Source organism: Ptychodera flava, chromosome 11 (genome assembly GCF_041260155.1).
Source record: "Ptychodera flava strain L36383 chromosome 11, AS_Pfla_20210202, whole genome shotgun sequence".
NCBI lineage: Eukaryota > Metazoa > Hemichordata > Enteropneusta > Ptychoderidae > Ptychodera > Ptychodera flava.
The window spans coordinates 42,374,172-42,397,374 of NC_091938.1; the positions used below are offsets into that span (position 1 = coordinate 42,374,172).

At 37.6% G+C, this 23,203-nt stretch overlaps 1 protein-coding gene across 3 annotated transcripts in view; it reads left to right on the forward strand.

Moving 5' to 3' along the window:
* Window positions 1–22,336, forward strand: part of LOC139144541 (AT-rich interactive domain-containing protein 4A-like) — a 43,281-nt gene extending 20,945 nt beyond the window's left edge. For 2 of the 3 annotated variants that reach the window (XM_070715243.1, XM_070715242.1), the window contains exons 12-19: window positions 3,872–4,037; window positions 7,245–7,549; window positions 8,491–8,596; window positions 9,190–9,664; window positions 12,228–12,290; window positions 15,642–17,132; window positions 17,733–17,879; window positions 20,028–22,336. In XM_070715243.1, coding sequence (XP_070571344.1) covers window positions 3,872–4,037; window positions 7,245–7,549; window positions 8,491–8,596; window positions 9,190–9,664; window positions 12,228–12,290; window positions 15,642–17,132; window positions 17,733–17,879; window positions 20,028–20,107 — 2,833 coding nt within the window. In that variant the 3' untranslated portion in view covers window positions 20,108–22,336. The remainder of the gene's footprint in view (window positions 1–3,871; window positions 4,038–7,244; window positions 7,550–8,490; window positions 8,597–9,189; window positions 9,665–12,227; window positions 12,291–15,641; window positions 17,133–17,732; window positions 17,880–20,027) is intronic. The other variant, XM_070715244.1, reaches the window with a different exon arrangement.
* The last annotated feature ends 867 nt before the right edge of the window (window positions 22,337–23,203 follow it).

The following is a 23,203-nucleotide window of genomic DNA, read 5'->3' on the forward strand; positions in this document are numbered from 1 at the left end:
TTTTGGTCAAAAAATTTGTTTCTCAAAAATTGCAAGTCTGATAGCTTTAATATTTGGTATACAGGTTCTAAGGGATTATTTTAATATATAATTTATTGAAATTATGGTGAAATCTGCAATTTTTTTGCTCACATGTTTACACACCTGAGCATATGGTTCACCGATGTATGTGTGTCTGTCTGTATACCCAATATCTCAAATGCTGCTGAAGGGATGTCAACCAAATTTGGTACACAGCTTCAGGATCTAAATGGCAACAACTAAAAAGGTTTTGGTTGGCGTGGCTTGGATATTAATGAGGTTATGAAAGGTTTAATTTTTCTGTTACATGGTTGTCTATGAGAGACCTTTCGCTAACGCCGCATATGACAAGTGAAAACGATTGATTGACGAGATCGACTGTTTGAGGGCGCTGTGAAATGAGCTAGTCCAGGTTGGCTATAGCTGGATAGCTCTGGTTTCAACCTCGTATTGAACGTTAAAAATATAATATTTTATGACTCATTTGACTCTCTATTCAAGACAAAATATCGTTTAGCAAATTGGCTGTACCCTTGGTGATCGATCATTTCTCTCGCTGCTCGATCGCCAGAAATGACTACATATACCAAAGACCATAGTCGACAAAACTTGCTTTGTACATGAAAGATAAAATGATACAACATTATTAAAAGTCATTTGACATTTTCATTTCAGCCAATTCCTAATTTGCATATTCTTTCCTAATTAGGGATATATACAGGGATTTACTTGATAAAAGTTGGCAAAACATGCTGTGTACATTGATCATTATACCAGGTTATGACAGTATTTAAAGTCATTTCGCATTTTCATGTCAGCTAATTCATAATTTGCATAGCTAATAAGCTTTCACAGTTTGGCATATAGCTTGAAGGACTTGACCAAAGGTATATTAAGTGGTGATACAATGAAAGTACTCAAAGAAATTAATTATTTTTATTTCAGCTAATTACATATTTGAATACTTAATGACCTTTAGCATTGATCTGTGGTGAATTTTGTTCATTATGTTGATCATAACACTTTCAGTGAATTTGCAGATAAATGCAATATATAATGAAACACGTGAGCATTTTCAGTTCATATCTGGTTATTTCTTGGGGCAATTTCTGTCATTTTGGGTCAGAAAATTTCATTCTCAAAAAAACTCCTCGTCAGATAGCTTTTGTTGACTTGTTCTCAGGGATGATCCAATGTGATGTATTCAAATTGTGATGAAATCATCAATCGTGTATTTTTGCAGCTATTTTAGCCACTTCTTTCTGGCTACTGAAATAAGCTATCAAAGATTTCCACCTTCTTCAACATTTGTCAAAAATAGTTATTCTCTACGTAAACACAGCGGAGCTATATCGGCCTTTAGGTGGCTTGTTTAATGTCAACTGCTGCTGTACAGTGTTCTCCACAAATAAATACATTAAGTGGATGGCTAATTTGCATAATCATTTGCATAATATTTACATAATTATTTGCATAATATTTACTTACAGTTTTCATCAAAAATTGACAAAACAGGGTGGGTACTCATGGAGCAGAGCCCTTCCACAGATTTTTTCAAAATTTAGTACATCCTCACTAAGTTGCATAAGCTCCTACCTTTGTTTAACTCAAATAAAGAAAGGGTAGGAGAGTAAAATATACCGTTACAGTTGGTAAAACTGCTCAGATCAAAGAAACTATTAAAAGATGTAAAACAATGAGACATCAAAGTTCCCGTGAAAGCATCGCTAGGAAAATACTACGTTTTTCAGTACGTTTATCAGGGTTCTCTGACCCTGCGCACCCCCGGTACCAAAATAGAAGAGTCCCACTCTGATATCCGCTATTGTTTACAGTATATTTTCATTCACGCACGCGATCTGGGATTTTATTCTCTTCACATGCATTTTCATTTGTTTAATTTGTTTAACGGTCCATCTGTTAAAAGTTTTTACCGCTGACTATAACAATTTTCATTGCTATGTTGCTGTTTTCACAAGATACTGACCGTTTGATCTTGGAAAGTTGAATTGCTTTTATGTTCAGCCAACGAATGCCGGTGCGGTTACAGACAGTTCCCTAAGCTATGCTACACTGTTGATTGGCAGCATACATGATGTCTTCGTTCCACGTTTACTTTTTATTACAAGATGTGAGTCAAACAGAAATTTCACCAAATTGCCACTTCTGTATCTAGGGAATGTGTAATCAGTTTGATTTCAAAATATTTCGTCAATTAAGAGCGGAAATTGCGCTGGCTTTTGCTGTCTTTTGACTATGGTTGTATATCAATTTTTCTGTCCTTTACAATTTTTTTGGATGGGTCGGTGGAGTCAAGGGTTGAATGATAGCGTCGCGGCTCGCGACGCTGTTTTGGGCTGGGGAGAACCCTGAATTTGAGGGTGTTAAAAGAATGTAAGTACTTTCTTGGGGGGAAATTCGGCAAAATCAATCGAGACAACACTTAGATCTTGATGCAACCACACAGCTTATCGTGTGAATTGGTTGACAAGTCGGTTGAGCTTCTCTTGCGGTCTTTCTTCCGCTATGATTGTCGTGACATATCTTGACGAGGCACTAAAATGACAAATTCACACATACAACAACAGCAAAATGTGCCTTATTGATTTAAATTAACACTTTATTGAAATTAAATACAGAAACAAACGAAAGCACGGCATAAAAACATTGCCGTAAACCAAATCCGCCACCCCAGAACAAAGGCTGATGGTGGGTTTCAAAAGCATGGGCGGCCGAAAATTAAACTGGGCGGCGTAGATTTTATCTGGGCGGCCGTGAAATTAAAGTGGGCGCACCGCCCACTTTAAAGGCGCCGTGGAGAACACTGCAGTATTCAGCTTGTCAGCTCAGCCTGTACATGTGTTTGTTGAGTGCATTGGTATTATTGATAAGTGAATTCTGGTCTGGACTGGAATTCAAATATGTAAAAAATATGTATATTTAACATGTATAGATGCTGTGTTGTGACAAACAACTCAACGTTTTGACATGCTTTCGGGATTAGAACAAGAGCTTGCAATTGGCGTATAAAACAAAAATAGGGAAAAATCATGTTAAGTTACAGCTACTTGCCCTTTATATATATAAACTTCTGCAATAATAGTGCATAGTTGTAAAATAACACATCAGGAACCACATACTGCAATGACAGTGTATAGTTGTAAACTAACAGAGCATGAACCACATACTGCAATGACAGTGTATAGTTGTAAAATAACACAGCAGGAACCACATACAGCAATGACAGTGTATAGTTGTAAACTAACAGAGCAGGAACCACATACTGCAATGACAGTGTATAGTTGTAAAATAACACAGCAGGAACCACATACTGCAATAATAGTGTATAGTTGTAAAATAGCAGAGCATAGGCCCAGTATTCTTCAGTCCTAGCAACAAGTTTTGACAGTAGAAAGTACAAATGTGAATTTTCAACCATTATGAAAACTGTGTTAAATAAATTGGAGAGCCATTACTCTATAAAATTACTTAATTTGCCTTTGTATTTCTATCTTAGAAGCTTAGCATGATTGTTTTGAGTCAAAAGATAATACACAAATAATGCATACACAAATGTTCTATGTAATGCAAAAAATCTGTGAATTTCTGATTACATGTGTTTTATTTCATGAAATTGCGCAGCATACTTTCATCTAGACCCATGCCATTGGTTTCAAGTTTAGCATGATATAGTATGAACAGTCACAGTAACAGTGAAAGAGAATGTGGAAGATAAGATTTCTCAGCCAGATTATGGTTTCTCTCTACCATTACACAAAGTTCATTTGATATGCACTGAATCAAGCCATCGTGACATTTGGTAAATAATTCCATATAATTTCTACTTCAGATATTTATATGCATTTGAGGACCATTGCCGAAAACTTGGATCGAGTTTTGCCATGACCAGAAGAAGCAGCAGCAGTCGTCTCAGACAACAGAAACCTAAAGCAGTAAAGAGGCTCAATACTTCAAGTAAAGATTCTGATGATGAAGACACCAAGGTCAAGAAAAAGGTGATTATGCTCTATATCTTATTTCTAGTTATCACAGTCTTGAGGTTGTCTGTATAGATCATTGACCTATTGTGGTAAATCTTCCATTGCTTTGTATTGAGAAGCATTGCAAGGTTGATTTTATAATAATGACCGTAGGTCATTATTGGCTGTTATTTGGTATGTATATAAATACCAAAAAGAGCTTATATGGTGAGTCAGTGGCATCTGTATGTATGTATGTATGTATGTATGTATGTATGTATATATATATGTAAGTACATGCGGATGTATGTCTGTCACACGCCAAAGCTCCCAAGTCGCCGCACCTACCATCACAGTATTTGGTGTATAGGTAGACCCAGGGGTTGAGATGTGACGTTGTTCAAATGAACATGTCAGTGTCAAAAATATGCAAATGAGGTAAGGTAAAGGAGGATATCCTGCAAATGTGCGGGAGTGGTGGCATTAACTGAAACAGCCCACACTGAGTTGGAGATTCTATAATCTCGAACATATTTGTATGCAGTGTACCTATTATGTGTAGGAGTGGTGGCAGTGACTGAAACAGGCTACTCCACTGATCTTTGGTCATTTCTTGTCATTGTTCATGAACTGATACATATTGGCAGACCTGCTGAAACCATGAAGGACTGTGTTGAAACATTCTTCTGCTATTAAGCCTGTTCCTAAAGTTGACCTCCAGTACCTAAAGTTTCAGACCTTATTTACTTTAGTCATTCTTGTTTTTCTTGTTTAAATATTTCTTGATAGACCAATTCAAACCAAATATGAGCACACTGTCCTTGACAGTATTTTTATGTTATTGTGATAGGGTTGGGTTGAGCTTGCATTGGACAGTGAAAATTTTCTATAAACGACAAAAAGTGAAAACTGCTGAACAGACTGCATTGGTATTTGGTACAGATGTTTAAACCATGTTCAAGGTTCTGATTTGTTAAAATGGGGCCAAACAGATCAGTGGTTCAATAGATATGGGAAATTGTTGACCCCTTTTTAACATAATGACCATAGGTCATAATGTTATTATGATGGGGTTGAGTTGTTTTACAGTCTATACTGTTAGACAATAAAGTTACAAGTTTTAGGTTAGTCATCAAGCTAGCACCAGCATCTGTCCCTGTGTTCTCACAGGAAATTACAGGCAACAAATAACTGTTTGAGAATTTTCTCTCCTTTAAATAGAAGATATATTACAATTAAAACCTGTCATGGATGGATTGCTCTCAAATGATCTGGAACACAGTTATTGTCCATTAGCAACAAACCTATAGCAAGATTTATGTAAAGTTCATAAATTACACAAGGTATTAGACTAAAAGATGACCATGACTTTGCTGCCCTACTTAATCATTTTGGCAAAGGCATTCACACTAAGAAAGATATCCAAATATTGCACACTGAGTCATTAAAACAATCAGCGTACAAAGACATTTAGCAGGATCATGTCAATTATTGCTTGTTGCATATTTGATGAATGTTTGAAATTAGGGTGATCTGTCTAGAACTACTGCAGCAAATTTGATGAATCAATTGAATGATAGTACAGATCTTTAGCACCTATAAATGTACAAAGATATTTAGCAGTATGATGTTAATTGATTGTTCATTTGTGTATTTGATGAATTTTCATATATAGTGTGATATGTCAAGAAATGCTGCAGCATATTTGATGAAACTTAGAAAAGATGTTGATCTCAAAGTTTTGTAACAGCATGCAAAGACATGTGGCAGTGTCATGTCAGTTAATTGTTGATTTGCATATATAATGAATTTTCATAATTAGGCTGATATGTTCAAGAAATGACTTTGTGGTGTTAGATTGAATGTCTAGAAGCACTGCATCAAACTTTATGGAAAATGGTACAGGTGATAATCTGTCAGTGTCATAGTAGGATACAAAAATTTAGCAACATCCTTTGAATTAACCCTTTCCTTCCTATATTATAGAGAAACCTTGTATACCCTTATGGCCTGAATTAAAATTAGCATATCAGACATGTTCACAACACAGCTATTATACCTGATATTTTGGAACTGATAATGATTAAGTTACATATCATCATGACTGGTATTAAATTTTCTTGTTTTAACAACAATATAACAAATTTTTGCAAATTGTATCATGCCTAATTTGCATATATGTATCAAAGTTCGAACTTGAACACTATATACAATGGAGGTATAGGGTCTTTCTTAGAACCTCCAAGTATATACACATCAAAATGTCTGTTGTCATCTTGCATGTTGTTTTTTGATCTGTCTGTCATCAAAAAAACTCACTTTCACAAAAAATATTAGTAATTTGATGCCTAGCTGCACGCTGTCCAATTCCATCATTTTTTTAAGTTTCCGCGCAAAACTTTTGCGTAAGCAGAAGACCAACTAGCTGCTAAGAATGAATAGTCAGTTACAGCTTATATGCATATCATTAGAAAGGCTGAGAAATTCCCTTTCCAGTGATCATTAAATTGTACCCCTATAAGAGGAATTGAGTATTCTAATTGGGTCGAAAGTTCATCTACGCATCCATGTGCAGTTCGCCCATGTGGGCGCCCTCTATTTCCTACACATTTATTTGCAGTTAGGAAGGAAAGGGTTGGCAACACAGATTTTTTTTCAAACAAACATTTCTCATCGTAGATGAAAAAGAAATACCCTCATCTTAGATGACAAGGAAACTCCCTCATACTATATATTTTCAAAAAGCAGAGAATCTTAAGTTTAGTATGGTAGCAACAGTTTACTCCAGGAATGAAGGGGATGTATATTTGGGGTAATAAAACCCAATTTTTGTATTAAAGATACAAAATCATGTAGTATGCTAAGCCAGTCTATGGCCCTTTGAAGAGTCAAATCCATTTGCCATTAGAAGAGAGAAAGCACTTCAGTTTCTCAATTTCAAAGATTAAATTTTATTTCTATGTATTTAGTTTTACTGTTTAGTGGTAAGTAGAGATTGTGAAGATTATGAAGACAGTGTGTTTTTCAGTCATAGCAACACCATCATTGAAAGTATTCATAATATGTTGTTTATGGAGTGAAGGGAAGTTGTACAGGCTCTTTCTCTTGGTCTTTGTAATCACACTCAATACTGGATTTAACAGTCTTTATGTCAGTCTCAAAATAGCCAAGAATACAAAGTTTGAAGCAAATATTTTGAGTATAAATATGACAATGATATATGCATAATATTTGTCATCACAGACTGGAAGAAAATCCGATGCAAAGAAAGATGCTGAAAAAGAAGCAGAGCTAGAAAGAGAAGAGAGGGAAAAACAGGAAGAGCAAGAAAGAGAGAGGGAGAGGGAGAGAGAGAAAGAAATAGAGCGGGAAAGAGAGTTGGAAAAGGAAAGACAAAAAGAATGTGAAAAAGAGAAAGAGATGAAGGAGAAAGAGAAAGAAAAGAAAGAGTCTAAAAAGAGAAAGTCGAGGGACGATACATCTAAAAAAGTAGAAGAGAAAGAAATGGAGCCTGATGAAGCAGATAAAAGCAGTGTCAACTCACCAGGGTAAGTCTGCCGACATAACTTTTCCAACTTTGACAGCATGTTCCAATAATGGGAATAGGCTTGCTGAAATAGATCTCAGACACTTCTTCAAGGTTACCACAATTAGACAGTAACCTCAAGTTTCCAAAGAAAGATGTGTACAACTGAATCACAAAGCAAGAAGATGAAAATCAAAAATTACACTACGCATCTATTTTCAATAGGTAATCTTGTAACAAGGTGCTTACATGTCCATTGGACAACATCAGAAATACATGGACTTTTGCAGTTTTGATTTTTGTGACTGATTGGGAAGAATAAACCTAAAAATGTAGAATTAGGTCCTCATCAAAATTTGTGTCATAGATTAGATCAGGATTAAAACCATCCTTAATAAAGCTCTGAAATGGAAAGTTTTTAGTCCCCACGGACACCATCTGGGGCACAAAGGTTTGGTCATGTCCATGCAACCGCCCGTTCACGCAGATATCTCAGAGATGCCTTGAGTGATTTTATTCAAACCTTGTACAAGGATTACTTCAAATGTTATGCATATGCACATAAATATTTTTGGTGATACGATCCATTATGGCTGCCACAGACCTAATTAATGAAGAGGACTGGATCCTCTCCGAGGACTTGTAATGAATTAAAGTACACATTAACAAGTGGGGACTGTGTCATCAACAATGACTTGTTGGAATGGTAATGCTGGGTATGGCCTTCCATTTACAGTGGAACATAAGGACCTACGGTTTTTACTCAGTTGAGTTATATTAATCACAGACCTATGTATTACTCTGAGTACACATTATTCACAGCAATTGTTGTATCATTGGACTTTCAGTTATGTCATTCCTTGGGAGTTGATGTTGATCAATGTGTACAGGCATTCAGCAAGCTGTCACTGCTGATGAATGCCATGAAATACTCATCATTCTTAATCCTTCAATTTATTACAGTTGTGATAATGGTGACAAGGATAGTGAAACAGCTGATTTCAGTATTGGTGAAAAGATACAGGTCAAATACGGCAGAGGTCGCAATCAGAAAGTCTATGAGGCAAAGGTAAACACAGCAGCATCTTTATCTTCTCTCATAGTTTCTGATTTTGCTCAGTAAAACGTCTAGGCGTTTTAAAAGTCTAGGCGTTTTCTGAGCTCTTTTCAACAGATAGAAGGGAAACGAATAATAATGTGGCAGTGTTTGAAAATCAGGAGCTTGGAAAATATTGTAAGAAAACAGTAAGTTTGAGTACCAAGCAGTCGTTGTGGAACTGTTTTGAAGGTATTCCTTGTGGTGAGACCCTCAAAGAGAATGGTAATGTGACAAAACAATCCAGCCCGAGGATAAGATATTTTATACCATGTCTCAAACTAACTTGATTTTAGCGTGATTCGGCAAGCATGCATCAAAATTTGAAGGAAAGGAGTCGTTGGAACTGCACTCAAAAGTTGTATTGGATTCGTACAACCAATGTAAACACTGTATCCAAGGTACATTAGCATTTGGTGATAGTTAAAACATTTGTCATAATGTACATTATACAATGTAAATGTTGCAGCTATGAAATAGATTGTTTGTAATCAAGAAAGTCTCAAAGGTGCATTTCTGATGACCCCTCATTTGAAATATTAATGAGTGTAACTATAATTTTGCAGATAGTGGATCTTGACAAAGAAGAGGGCGATACAACATATTACGTGCACTACAGTGGGTGGAATGTACGCTACGATGAATGGATTCACAAAGATAGAATTGTCAAGTCACTAGAATCGCCAAAAGAATCACCGCCACCAAAGAAAAAATCAGGAAAGACTCCCACCAAATCAAAACAGAATGAGAAAGAAAAAGAAGAGAAAGTGAAAGAAGAAGGAGAAGTTGAAAAAAGTAAAGATAAACAATCTGATAAAGACAAAGAGAAGAATAAAGACAAGGATAAAGAGAAAGGTAAAGGAAAACGTGGACGTCCACCAGCTGGTAAAGCTACTCCACCAATAGTACAAAGAAATAGCGGTGCTAGAGCAAGATCACCAGGTGCATCGTCTCCAGGACCTGTTACAAAAACTACTGGTAGAGTTACAAGATCTGATAGAAACAGTTTGTCGGATTCACCATTTGCCCATGGGTTAGAAGGTAATGAACAACTTTTTTCCAGGAAAATATATTGAACCTATGTAGACCAGAACTAGCAATGGATTAGTATACAGGCTGTTTGAGAGGCTATGTTGTATGTTGTTAAAAAAGTTCTAATTGTTATTAGTCCCTGCGTACACAGTCCGTCGGGGACTTATAGATTGGGTCCTGTCTGTCTGTCTGTCCGTCCGCCCATCCATCTGTTTGTCCATCCGTCCATCAGCAGCCATTTCTCTGTTATCCCTGAGCCGATTTTTTTCAAACTGTGTGCAAGGATAAAGTACTGTGGCATACATATGCATGTCAATTTATTTTGCTATACGATCCAATATGGCCGTCTGACGGCCATTTTGTTGCAATTTTTTCATGTTTTTGAACCATAACTGAACTATCCCTGTACTGATTTCATTCAATGTTGGTACACAGGTAAGGTAACATGACATACATATGTACGTCAATTTATTTTGCGATATGATCCAATATGGCTATCTGGTGGCCATTTTATTGCGATTTTTTCATTTTTAGCTCACATTTGGTTATACCAATGTGAGTTTATCGTATAAGCTGAAGTCGATGGCGTCTGTATGTATGTGTGTATGTATGTATGTATGTATGTATGTATGTATGTATGTATGTACGTACAGTATGTCCGTCAACATCAAAAACACGCAAACCGCTGCACGTGTCAGCTTGGTATTTGGTGTGTGGATGCATCCTGGGCTATAGATGGGATTTTGTTCAAATGAAGTCTGCATTGCCAAAATTATGCAAATGAGCTTACAAAATGTGGAAATGGTCAAAAATTAATATCTCGAGAACCGCTGTTTTGATTGATTTGAAAATTTGTGTGCAAGTACCTTAGGTGAACCTTATACAGTTTTATGAATATTGTGAAGATATCCTTAATTTTGTATTTTTGCTGAATTTTTTGGTGATTTTTCTCATTTTCGGTAAAAATTCTTCTTCTCTGAAACCGCCGGCCCAATCACTCTCAAATTTGGGTTGGATCTTTGCGAGGGTGTTACTCTTCTAATTTGTTGAAATTATGATAAAATTAGGAAAATTACTATTTTGGAGCAATTTCGTCATTTTTGGTCAAAAAATCTTAAACAGTATTTTCTTTTTAAAACCCCTGGACAGACAGCTTTTATATTTTGTACACAGACGTACAGACATGACAATAGTCAGATATGTGGAAATTGTCCTGAAATATACAAATTTGTATTTTTTAAGACGATATTGTCATTTTTGGTCAAGAAAACTTGTTCTCAAAATTATTTGTTTGATAGCTTTGTAATTTGGTATAAAGCCCCGAGGGATGTTATTAGATAAATTTTCTGCTCAAAGTGTTGGGAAACCCCCAAATTTGTATATTTTAGGTAATTTTCTCAGTTTGTGACCTTAAATGACCTTCACCAACCCAGGATATGTTGTGAGACAGTTTCGAAGGCTGTGAACATAACATTTTGTCATATTTGGTATCAATTTGTAGGAAATTTTGATCTAGAAAAGAAAACTGAGGTGAATTTTTTCATTGCAGACCAAAATTTTCAACTTTTGTATGTAGACATACAAGGACTGATGAGAAATTTGGATCCAGGATAATTCCAGATGTTGTAATCACCGCCCACAGTGGAAGGCATTTCACTACCTGTAACTAACTTAAGTGCTGTTTACATTAGAATGATAACACTGATAGCATTACTTAAAAACTCCCCAAGGTTGTAAATACATTTCCTGTCATCTGGCGTTATGTAATACGGAGGGATGGAACATTTGATATTCAGGAGGGGGTACGGTCCAGAAGATTGATGAGGTAGCATTACTTTTTACCAGATCCCTTGTCCATTTTTTTAACCACTTCCACCTTTTCTTTTTATCAAGCCTTCTCCGTCTATTTTTTGTTGTGGACATTTGCTTATGTAGTTAGGATCTGCTTGTCCCATTGCTATAGAAGTTGATATGCATGTTCCTAAAGATGACCTCCAGTACCTAAGTTGGAGACCTTATTTGCTTTTGTCATTCTTGTTTTTCCTGGTTTAAATATTTCTCAAATGGACCAATTCAAACCAAATGTGAGCACACTGTCCTTGACGGTATTTTTACATGTACAGAGGCATAACTCAGACATTATCAACAAATTTTATTCAAAGTTGGTACAAGGAGATTGACTACTATGGCATATATATGCACGTCAATGTATTTAGCGATACTATCCAATATGGTTGCTGGGCAGCCATTTGGTTGCGATTTTTTCATGTTTTTGAACCATAACTCATTATACGTGAACAGATTTCATTCAAACTTGGCACACAGTCATTGTATTGTAGTGTGCATGTGCACCACAATTAATGGTGTGAGAGGGGATTGTGTCATCAGCAATGACTTGTTAAATGACTAATTTGTCTTGCAGGGAACTAGTTAATAACAAAACTTTTGTAAACTTTATCATAACTGAATTAGGAATGACATTCCAATGAACACTCAAGTATTATTGTAATTGTTGAACTGGATGTAAATGTTTAATCATTAGTCATGTTTATGTCATTTCCATTCTTTGCAGCAAAAACAAGAACAAGAAGAAGCTCAGGTGTGGCTGAACAGAGACCAAAGCTAGATGGTAGTGGTAAGTATCAGTCTTTAAAATTATAGAGCTCATAAAAGTTCTTTCAATTCCTTACTGGTCAATACAGGATAATGCCTTTGTTAGTCCCAACAGACACCGTCCAGGGGGACTTGTAGGTTTGGTCATGTCCGTGCGTGTGTGTGTCTGTGCATCGGTCCGTCCGTCTGTTCACGCAGATATCTTAGAGATGCCTGGAGTGATTTCATTCAAACTTGGTACAAGGATTACCCCTTATGTGATACATATGAACGTTGATTTGTTTTATGATACGATCCAGTATGGCTACACGGCGCCCATTTTGTTACATTTTTTTCATGTACAGAGCCATAACATATTTGCACCAATATTATTCAAAGTTGGTACAAGGACAGTGACCTATGTCATACATATGCATGTCAATGCACAACATGTAGCAGTATCATGTCAATTATTGAATTTTCGCAATTAGGCTGATATGTCAAAGACTGTAGCATCAAATTTCATGATGGTACAGATGTTAACCTCACATAGCTTCAACAGTGAAAAAGACATTTATCAGTGTCATGTTGCATATGTAATGAACTTTCCTAATTAGAGTGATATGTCCACAAATACTGCATCAAATTTGATGAAACTTGGTATAGATGTTGCTCTCATAGTGTTGTAAATACAATTCAATGACACATAGCGGTATTGTTTAAATTAATTGCTAATTTGCATTTACATGATGAATTTTTGTTGTTTAGGGTGAATGTCCAGAAGCACTGCATCAAACTTTATGAAATATGGTACCGGTGATAATCTGTCAGTGTTAGGATAGGATGCAAAAATGTTTGGCAACATCCTGTCAGTTAGTTACTAATTGACTAATTTAATGACCTTTTGTAATTAGGATGGCTGCCTACATTGGTTTTATGTTTTCACCACCATGGAACTCATTCCCAGCCGTTAAACCCCATCTGTATCACAGTATTTTTAATCACAGACCTAATTAATGAAGAGGACCCTATCCTCTCCGAGGATTTGTAATGAAAGTACCCATTAACATGTCCCTTTTCTCACAAAAATGGGCTTAAAATCGCAATGTGAAATAGTCTTTCAGCTATATGTTGCACATTGACTGTGTGGTCTAATTCACAGCGAGTGGGGTTGTAATTAGGGTGGCAGCCCAGATTGGTTTTATGTTTTCACCACCATGGAGTTCATTCTCAGCCATTAAGCCTCATCTGTATTGTAGTATTTGTAATCACAGACCCAGTCAATGAACAGGACTCTATCCTCACTCCCCGAGGACCTGTAATCAAATTACCAATTAACAAGTGGGGACTGTGTCATCAACGATGACTTGTTATAAAGGATGAGTAAAATATTCATGATCAAATCTTATTGATCTAAGTACTCTATACTGCGTAGAAATGTCTGTTTTCTTTGGGGGTGTCTGTCAATGTGACTTTTGAAAATATTTTTGTGTTGTAGAATTGTTCATTGTACTTTTAAATGATCATGCTTTTAATGAAAACAGCTTAGCATTGTCATCATCATACTGAAAATCACAATGTTGGTATTAACCTTTTCCTGCCGAGCGCCCTTGTCCGTTATTCTCCCAAGTCAGTAGAAAACCGCCCCATAATATGTGCCTGCAAAAGATTGGCTCTCCTGCATGTTATCCTGCCAGCCATTTTGGCAGAAATCGCCCATTTTCAGGTAGTTTTAGCCGTACTTATACGTGTTAGACTTCGATAATTTCTACATGCCCGTAGACAGGGGAAGGAGCTCAAGGGTTGCTGCAGAAAAAAATTGAGGTCACCGGCTTTGTTTGCCCCTGGGAGTGCGTCATTTTATTGCCGTTTCATGTTTATTTTTTCGGAAATAAACTCCTTCAGTATTACGCACGTCCGCTAGGCACAAACATCACCTCACTCGTCTGTTAGTCAGAGGCCCTGAGGGTCGTGCTAGGGGTGCAGAAGCACCGTCAAACCTGTCCTGTTTCCCCAGGGTAGGGGCAATTGAATACGTACCTCCAACGACTTGGCAGTGTAGCACAAAACTACGTTTTTGCCGTTGTATTAACGACATGGCTGAGCCATTGAAGCACAGCTTTACGTAGTTTTGCCAGCTCAGTTGGGAGTTGGCTTACGAGTGTTACCGTTCATTACTGACTTAATCGAGTGGTCCTCAGTCAGGTACGGGTTTGTACCGACATGGCTTGGGCTGCAGCTAACCAGTGATAACCAGTCACTACCCCAAGTCTTCAGTTCACTTTTGCGATGCACGGGTGCAACGCAATATGCTTCCATTGTTCTAGCCATCGACGTGTCCACATGCTGGCAGCCATATTGTACTGCTAGCTGGTTTGCATAACAAAAGCAGTCCCTGCTAAATGCAGACGTTATCCCCGTACATGTAGCATATTGACCTCATGTGCCCTTTTGAATTCTCTGTACGCAAACAGCGTACGTAGTTACCAATGCATCGGCAAGAGGATACGTTTGCCTGCAAACCAGAGCCAGTACTTCGGACGGTGGAATAAATAAAAAATCCAAAGCTACGTCCATTGAATGGCACGGCCAAGGCAGTGAAGGACGTTGCCTGGCTTGAACTTGCAGAGCTGAAGCCCAGCTTAGTACGTCGGACACCAGTTTGTAATGGTATTTCCGAGTCGTTCATATCCGTTCCATGGGAGGAACAAGTCGAGCCGTCCCGTCAAAAATACGTTCTCATTTTCAGTCACGCACAACTGAATAAGTGACTTTCGTCTCGCACCATCGGCATATCTGCCAAGTCGTTTGCAAGAGGTAGCCTTCTAGATTAGCATTGCCGAGTTGGTCAAGTTCGGCAGCAATCTCTATAGTGCCAGGCAGCCAAGTACGTCCAACTCCGCCAGAAAACGTCACCATGCTATCCTGCCAAGTCCGCTAAAAAGCGGTAAAAAAAACCAGCCCCCCTCGGGTGTGGGGACTGGCGGACAGGTTTTCTGCACCTTTCCCTGTCTATCGACTCCCTGTGAACCCATTTCGAGAGCAAACGCCGTTCCTCGCCCAAAACCTGTCCTCGAACGACCCCTAGCGTGAGCAGGGTTTGCTACACGTAGTTCCGTCGACTAGGCAGGAAAGGGGGTACCAAAAAGGAGCCCGATTTCCACCGCCTTAGGAGGATAACGGCCGTGGCTGCTCAGCTTCTAGCTACACCGAATTTCAAGCGGATTTTCACCGACTTGGCAGGAAAAGGGTTAATAATGGCTATTCTGAGAGAGGGCTTTCCTTTGATACTTGATATACTGTTCTGTGACTTAGGTACCTATAAGCAGAATGCCAAACTAATGTCTATTCATCTAGCAAATGAACAACATATACTGTGTTTTGTCCATGGCAGATTCTGAGAGTGATACAGATGAACAGCCATGTAGTGCTGCAAAAGACAAAACAGAGAAGGAAGATTTGAAGACTGCCAACAAAGACAATGCAAAAGATGAACATGCAGAAGAAATAAAGGATGAGAAAGAAATAAAACATGAAAAAAAAGAGCAACTACAATCAGCATCAACTGAACAAATCAAGAAAGAAAAAACACCACCTCCAGCAGAGAGCAAGACAAAAGATGAGAAGAAAGACAGCAATAGCAAGGGAAGGGCCAGAAAAGAACGCAAAACAGCCAATACTCAGGCTAAAAAAGAGAAAGATGCTAGTGACAAAAAAGAGCTGGCTAAAAAGAATACTGACGTGAAAAAAGAAACTGTTCAAAAAGAGACAGATGTGAAAGTGGACAGTAAAATAGAGAAAGAGAATGAAACAGAAGAGAAAGTTGATAATGAGAAAACAGAAAAGGAAGATAAAACAGACAAGGAAAAGAGAAAAGTGAGGAAGAGAGGTAGAAAAGTCGATGAGAAGAAAACAGATGTTAAAACTGATACTGAAACAGAGAAAAAAGAGAAGATACAGGAAAAAATCAAGGAAGAAATGAAACAAGAAACTACAGTGGATGAGAAGGAAGTACAAAAATCTGATAAAGAAGATGATATTGGATGCCAAGATAAAGACAGGAGTGAGCAAAGTGATCTCAAGCCTCAAATGCCCCCTGAAAATGTCTATGTTGAGAAAAGTGTACCAACTACATGTACATCCACTATTGAAAATATAGATGTGAAAGATTTGCCAGTGGTGCAAACCAAAATCATTGAAGAAACCAGAGAGAACACAGACACTACTACGAGGTCATTGCTTAACACTCCCCCAGCCACTCCAGAAAGTCTATCTCAGAACGCTTCTCAAGATGAGCCATCAGTCAATAATTGTAAAGCTAAACAAGACGAGGCAAAAAGTGATAGTGAATGTAGTATAGAGGTAGAGAATGGCACTGCAACACAAGCAATGACTTTATCTGCTACACCTGCCAATGCATTGGATTTACTTAGCAGGGTTAGCAGCAATATACCTAGCAATAGTCTCAACAGTATTCATAATGTTGCTACAACAGAGAGTAACAGCAGCACTGAAGTCGAACCAACTAGTTCCAGTCGCAAACGACATCGTGATTCGACTGCTGAAGAATCTACTACACCCAATAAGCGTCGTAGACAAAGCAGTAAACGTGCTGCCAGTGGTAGGACAAGACGAGATAGTGTTCGTGAAAAGCCACCCCACAGCAGTGACAGTGATGATACTGTACAGGTAGATGGTGCAGTAAATAGTGGTACAGTACAATCAAGAGACGGCTCTGCCAATACATCAACTGCCTCAACTTCCCAATCAGCTTCTGCCTCAACATCTAGTTCAGGAAATGGAAAACCAAATAGTCCAGGTACAAGGTCAAGATCTCCACAACAACCGAGGTCACCGAGACAGTCTAAATGGAACTTTGTAATAGGTTAGTGTTAAGTATTACATTCATATTAGAAGTTCAGTGATGGATGTGTATCATTGACATGTAATGAGTGGAACAATTTGACTTGGTTGCAGTGAAATCTGAATTTATCAGCTAGTTGAAGTATTTATATTTGTCCATCTGTCACAAATTATATAATTCCATGAGTCAATTAAAAATATTTGAGAAAGGGGTTTGTATTACCAAAGTTATTTTCCAAGATGCAGCAGTGAATGTTATGTCATTGATACTTGGATCTACTGTGTGTATTCTGTAAACAGTTGAATGCTCAGTTCATATATTTCATGTGTATGGCAATGTAATTTGCACTTGTTCATACAATTTCTTGCAAGGACTCTGTAATGAACGATGAATTACAAAAGAAAATGAGAAATACTGTACTTTTTCCCAGTCTGTTGTGATCCATGTCCTCAAATGTGTGCAAAAGTTGTGTAATGATATTTCTTCTGTGACTCATAGGTGTAGCATCAAATAATGGATAAGTGTTACTCAGAATAAACTGACTCAGTCATGACTGTGTTATGTAAGTCATGGTGTGAGAGGATTGTTGTTATCAGGTCATTTCTTTTGGCCTTTCAACAGACTTGGCACACATACATTGTGCAGAAGAGAGAATAGCTTTTATACAACAACAATTAACAGACCTCAGAAAAATTTATACATCACTAAAAGCTGAAGTTGCTAGTATAGACAGAAGAAGAAAAAGACTGAGAAGAAAAGAAAGGGAAGGTAAGATTGGTTGGAGATCAATCTGATTAAAATCAGATGTAGAGTACGGCGACGTCTTCTTATGCGTACGCGGTATTCTCTCGCTGTCGCCTCTCACTACATCTGACCAACTCCCATAGAAGGTCGCGTTCAAATCTCACACACTGAAGCAGCCAATCAGATTGCACGTTACGCCATCCATGTAAACATCCGTTCGTTATTCAAATCTGCAGCATCAAGTACACAGCACGACGCACTTTGAAATTTCAGTCTAGAAATTAGTGTCCGCTCGGCCGCCTTGTACACATTATACTGGAGTGTATAAGTAACAGTAGAGCGTAGCTGCCAAAGTCATTCACTTGGCGCTGCTCACTGTATGTGTATGTCTCAAAAGTAGCCCTGTGTAAGATGCTGTGTGTTCTCAGTGTATCTACGGCCTGAGCTCCCACCACAGCCCTGCTTACTGTGCTGATAGGTGGCATACATGGCGACCGCAGTTCCGATTTGGATTGCACACGAAAAACTGCCTTTTCTAACTATTTTCGGTCGAAATCCGATGTATGCCTACCCAAGTCATTCAATCGCTTACTCACAGACTGCAAAAAAATTTGATATAAACCAGAGAGGTCGGCCAGTTGCGTGCTCGGCCAGTGCCCGCACCGACCAACTCAGGCAGTGGGAGAGGTCGACCACTTACATATGATCATATGATAATTGTGTACATTTTCTCTTGACAGATCCTTCTGTACGCATGCCAATTTTAGTTTTTTGATTTCATTATGTTGAACATTCAGAAAACAACGAGAAGATGTTCCACTCTGAAAAACACGCAGATTGTGAGTAGGGCGTACAATCAAGAGGTACAAATTGGCAGTATATGACTTAATCGTTGATCGTTGGATGAATAATGTTTTATGTTATGGTTTAACGGTAGTAAATCATAGGTTTACAGTTTTTTTTAATGGAAAGCAAAACAAGATGTACCACACTGTGAGGCTGATGTCAGCTTGTAGTTAAAGCAAGGAGGTAACTTCATGGCAGAAGGAAGTTTGCGAACATCACACTCATTAATGACATTGACATCGCTTTCACATAACTTTGGCGAGACCTAGAAAATAGATATACACTGTAGTCTCATCATATAACCATACTCCTACTGGCTAAGTTCGTCTACTGGCTGACTTCTTCAGCTGGCCGAGCTCGCAACTTGCCAAGTTCTCCCATTGACTGTGACCGGCCTCTCTTCTATTCAAAATTTGCTCTTGTCCCAAACCGTTTGTAATAGTTTACCAGCGATTCCCGGTCAGTCAGGTGTCCAGGAACCGGCCATATCTTGCAAGAACGTATCTAATGGCGTTATCTAATGAGTTATTCAGCCAAAAGTAGTTAGAAAAGGTAGCTTTTCATGCACGGTCAAAATCAGGACCGATAAGTTGTCATGTATTCCTGTCTGCAGGACTGTAATGGGAGGCCATATTACGCTGGGAACACACAGCATCGTTTGCAGGGCTGGTCTCAAAGTATGTCCGCATGATTTCCGTTTGCACAGTAACATTAACATTACAGACAGGTGATTTTAAAATTCACTGTGCGCCTTTGTTTACAACTGGATGGATAGCTTGGTTTCACACTTTTGATTTTCGTGTGTCTTCTTTGTGCATATGCATGCTTATGAGTCATACCTGTTGTTCTCTGTAAGGCGCCTTCTGATATGTTGGCTGTTCTGGCCAGAGCGCGAGAAATCGAGCGCGACCTTCTATGGGAGTTGGTCAGATGTAGTGACAGGCGACAGCGAGAGAATACCGCGAAAGTAGACGTCGCCGTACTCTATATCTGATTTTAATCAGATTGGTTGGAGACTAATTATGAAACGTACTGAGGACAGGTATGCTTGGAAACAAAACAAAAATTTTATTTCTGAAACAAAAGTCAATATGAGTTGCCAACCCAAAATTCTTTCAAATCTTATATTGCTCACAATTATGCAGTTCAACTGCAGCTCTGTTGTTACAAATGAGTAGAACATGAATAGAGACAAGCTCATTTCCAAGAAAATTCAACTTTCAACCTAAACAGTTTCCCTTCGCATGTTACAAATAGCAGAGGAATTGATGTATAGGGGATGGGAAAATATTCCTGACATTGTTTCATCCATCATTACCTTCACAGCAGCACAACAAAACCAAGCAGCAAAAGCATTAGCTGCACAACAGAATCAAAACTCAAGTACATCACTGGAATGTTCGTAGCAAGCAGTCTTTCGAAGACACTCATCATTCAAGAGGACTCATATCTTTTGTAAAGATTACCCGTTATTCTTGATTGCCAGAGATATATATGTTATTTTTCATACTCCATGTTAAATATAAAGTATAAAATTGTAATCTTTTGGATTGCTTGATGGAGGGTACACACCATGGAGGTGATATCAAAACAAGATGGATATGAATGATGGTTTTCCAAGGTATATTATATTTTGATGCCCTCTGAGTTTACATGCCAGAATTCAATCTTTGCAGTTTAGCACAGATTTAAGAATTCATTGCCTTTCAGTTGTCATTAAATACAAATGCCATCTTTCCTTATTTGCTATGTTCACCAAAATACAAATTTAGATTTCTATCATTAATTGTAGCTTTTTTGAAGAGCGTATGAATATCAATAAATTTTGAGATTTTCCTTTTGAACACATCTATGATATGGCATTGCCATATTTTAATGCTGGTACAAAATTACTGACATATATCACAGGTTGCCTCTTCATTCATTTTGGAAGAAGAAAGCAATCATAGATTATGAGTAGGTAGGTTTTTTCGCCCTGCTACCTGACCACACTGCCATCTGATACAACATTCTACCAAATCTTTATGAATTTATCATACTATTTAAAGAATATTCAAAGCCAATCACATACATTGTTATATATTTATTTGCAATGCACAGAAGACTAATCCAATATTGAAGTCCAAGTTTGCTTAGAGTTGACCCTAGTTTGATTCCAAATCAAGACGGGTAATTACTGGTGAGATCTGAAGTCTGATCATATTTATGTACTGTTCCAAACCAAGGAAAGTGATATTTACTTATAGTCTGTGTGTGCAGTTCATCATCAAAGGTACTTTACATGTAAATCTACTTTATTGAGATTGGATATACTAGCCTTAATTAGGGTCACAGAGAAACTAATCTCTAAAAACCAGTCATATTTGTGTTTTGTATTTAAAAAACCATTCATATGAACAAGCTGTCATCTCATACAGAGAGGCTTAAAAATGCATACTAGCAAAAAACTATTTCAAACAATTGTAGGATATCAGAATGCAGTGTGGAAAGGCTAGTTTAGTTTATATTTTACTTTTGAATAGATTAAGTGTTCAATGGAGTTTCCATTTCAAAAGTGCACCAACCTTCAATTTAACCTTTTGAGCCATGTTTTCATTTTTAACTGGCTTTATAAACATCAATTTTGTGCTTTTGAGTGATGCTATTTAAATTATGTTATATTTTGTATACATTTTTATGGCAGATACTTTTATTTGGCACAAGGACAATTATCTGCGGATGTGTCAAAAATAAAAAAATATTGTGAGATGGAGGATATGCTCTCTGTAGAGTTCACCTGTGTTTTTAGAACTAAATTTCTGTACAGCAATAAAATTTGGAAGATAATGTGTGCGATTGAATCCTGTACAGAGAGATGTAACAAATTTGGGCAGTCTTGCAACCCAAATATTCTTTTAGCATGGCATGGTGAAAACTCAAAAGGAAGAAAGATACTATGAATTCTTGGGAAATATCTGTCGCTTTAGGACTTCCAAGAATCATATGTAATTATTGTCATTTTTATATATATATATATTATTCTTTATTATAAGCCCGTTGTTGCTGTCTTCATAGACTTCAAAATGAAATTACTAGTGCATTTGTTTATAGTCTTAATAAATACTTGGAAGTTCAACAAAGATGTAATTAGTGGCCACGATGTAATGTACAGTAAGCTTGTAGAGTTTTGGGATTGCCATGCTGACAAACCACTCTGTTGTATCTATGTGTATTTCCATACTAAAGAGCTGGCATAGATGTGCTGTACGTTGCCAAGTTCAATGTCCACACATGGCTTAACCTACTCTGTCTGTCGCTTGACTGTGTCTTTTTGACTTCGCACAGTTGTTGCGTGCTTTGAATAGGTATATGGTGTATTTCAAAATTGCTGTTACATCTACTGTATAATCATGTTTGTACATGACAAAATGCCAGCAATCTGAGGGTAATAGAGAAAAAAACAATTTTGTCTGCACAAAGGTTGCTAGTGATGTACATGAAGGCGGCTATCCTCGCAATGTGCTCTGCATTTTCATGTAAGCTCAGCTTAATACTCAAACTCCGGTGTAGATCAGCCAGTGTGGTCTGTTCATGACTAGAGGTTGTAATATATTCTAGTGAAGAAATAAACACTGTTGATTGTACTAGAAATAAAAGTGTTTTCATCTTTATTCCATGGCTGCTTTGTTGTTGCATGAAAAGTAGGCTCATATTAACAGGAACAAATCGCCAACTAATGTTGTAAAATGTCTCATGTGATGTTTTACATATAATTCAGTGGACAAGGCGGAGCCTTTATCCATAAAAATTGTTTTTACTCTTGCTGCATGTCTTCTTGCACATAAACACTGAGACATCACAATTTTTGGCATTTATTTGAAATTTAACTTTAAGTGTATGCATCTTTGTATTAATGATTTTCTCTTATTTTAATAGATATGGTCATATAACATGTCACTTGCTCCTTGTGTAAAGGGAAAACGATGATTGAAGGAAAACTTTACCCTAGTGATGTTTTGATGTGTGCAAACTTGAGTTCTGATTGTACAGGAAATATATTTTCCACCATTTATAACTCGCCCGTTCTTAAAAAAGCAAAGCAAGAGTAGAACAAAGTTGCATTGTGGGGAAAAGTGCCAATGGTGGTGCTTTCATCATGTGACATGGCAGAGACCATTTCTTGATGGGTATGGCATTGTTTACAGGCTAATGTTCACCTGAGGCTGGTATTTGCATAACTTTGTTTGCACAAAGCATAGCTTGTGTGAATAAAGCAAAGCTACAGTGATGAACTTCTACTCTACTGTCTGTGATTGTGCATGGTTGCATAGCACTCGTAGTCTCTGAGATGGAGATTGAGCGAAAGAAGAGGAAGAACGAATAACATGATTGCATGTGACAAGAACATCTGCAGGGCACCATCACAATGTCTTGTATTCCATGGCTAATCCAAGCCATCATGCTCATGGTCACACCTATTCCTTGGCTTCAAAACTCTGTTTCCAAAAATAAATCTTTGATCA